The 1554-nt window shown below is 38.0% G+C and overlaps 1 protein-coding gene across 1 annotated transcript; it reads left to right on the top strand.

Annotated features, from left to right (window-relative positions):
* Positions 1 to 539: 539 nt before the first annotated feature.
* On the top strand, positions 540 to 1551 carry LOC107274626 (the record flags this gene model as incomplete). Its single annotated transcript, XM_015753902.2, has 2 exons — positions 540 to 1074; positions 1315 to 1551. Coding segments are annotated over exons 1-2 (739 nt in total), but the record flags the coding sequence as incomplete, so codon positions are not given.
* Positions 1552 to 1554: the final 3 nt, after the last annotated feature.

Genomic DNA, 1554 nt, shown 5'->3' with positions numbered 1-1554 from the left:
TGACAACGACTGTTAGGCTATCTTCGCTCTTTTTAGGCTTGTTAGGCTTGTTAGGCTCTGTTAGGCATCTAGCACGAGAAATTTTCTAGATCTGCCGTCACGTTACCTTTTCGTACGCAATACTTATAGCCTATGCTTAAAACGTGATTGATCAATATCACGTAACCTAACATGAATCATCTGATGCAATATGACGTAAATTTCATCGACCATCGTTGCTCTTTAGTAGATTCGCGCAATTGACCCATGATAACCTTGGTGCGTTATGCTAGAAACAATTGGGGCAGATAGCATGGAGTCTCGTGACGCTAAACAAGACTTACATTGTAGCCTTTGTTATCAGGGTTGAATCTAAATTTGAATATTTTTACAATTGACACTGACTGTTCACGTGGTGCAATGACTGGCGTTATCGATTAATGAGACACGCGTTTCATAAAACTATGCAATAAATGAATAATAATAATAAGTAAAGAATATTTAAAAACGCTTCGTTCGGATAAGATATGATTCAATGAAACGCAGACCTCTTATAAGGTTAGTTGCCGATAAGTCTCGTCAGTCAGTCGCCGATGGTCAGCTTGAGCAGAATAATGATCTCGAGCCGTGTCTTATTCTTGGGCCTGCTGATATTAATAATGAATAATGCATTGGTCGAAAGTGCGCGGATATTGGCTATTTTTCCAACCGCTTCAATCAGTCATCAAATAGTGTTGCGGCAATTTGCGGTTGCGTTGCAAAAGCGTGGTCACGAATTGGTGGTGATAACGCCTAATCCTATTGGGAATAAGGATTTTGAAAATTACACGGAAATCAATACGGATTATCATTACGTTGAAATGGAAAAGTTTGATTTCATCAAGATAAGAATAGAATCCCCGGATTTTGTGCAATTTATGCGGACTTCGTGGTGGAATTCTTCGAGTATGATGATTCGTGATATATTCGAGGACCGGAATTTTAAAAAAATCTACGCACCCGAGAGCAATGAAAAGTTTGATTTGATAATTTTCGAATTACTTACGTATGAAGGATTGTACGGTTTGGCGTCACGGTTTGATGCTCCTTTTATTGGTAAGACCGAATTACGTGATTATGTAATTAATTTGTTACATTACTTATACAGCAGAGACAAAGTGACAGCTAAGTATGGGGAATTTCAAAATTTTATGCTGAGGGATATCACAGTCGCGTGCAAGAGATGCTTTATGATGACTGTTGACATTGTTGAGTATGAAATTTTGACATTTCTCATACGTATCTGTCACTTTGTGTTTGCTGGGTTATTTGCCACAATAGATTTTTGTGTTTCAGGTATTTGTAGTCTTGGGTTATTATCTAATGTACATCATATGTTAGGCAATCACGTTTTGACATCTCATGAATCCTTGTGGGAACTGTTGAACGACTCGGGAGTGAATTTGCCATTTTGGAAGAGATTATATAATTTTTATAAAGTCTGGTATAACTTATATACGTACTACAATGATTACCTACCTACGCAAGATGAAATCTCAAAGAGATACCTAGGACCGGATACACCGGATGTGGCCA

The sequence above is a fragment of the Cephus cinctus genome, unplaced genomic scaffold, assembly GCF_000341935.2.
Source record: "Cephus cinctus unplaced genomic scaffold, Ccin1 Ccin1_scaffold3444, whole genome shotgun sequence".
Taxonomy (NCBI): Eukaryota; Metazoa; Arthropoda; class Insecta; order Hymenoptera; family Cephidae; genus Cephus; species Cephus cinctus.
Note: the sequence above shows the minus strand (reverse complement) of the source record. Positions and strands in the feature narration are given on the sequence as shown.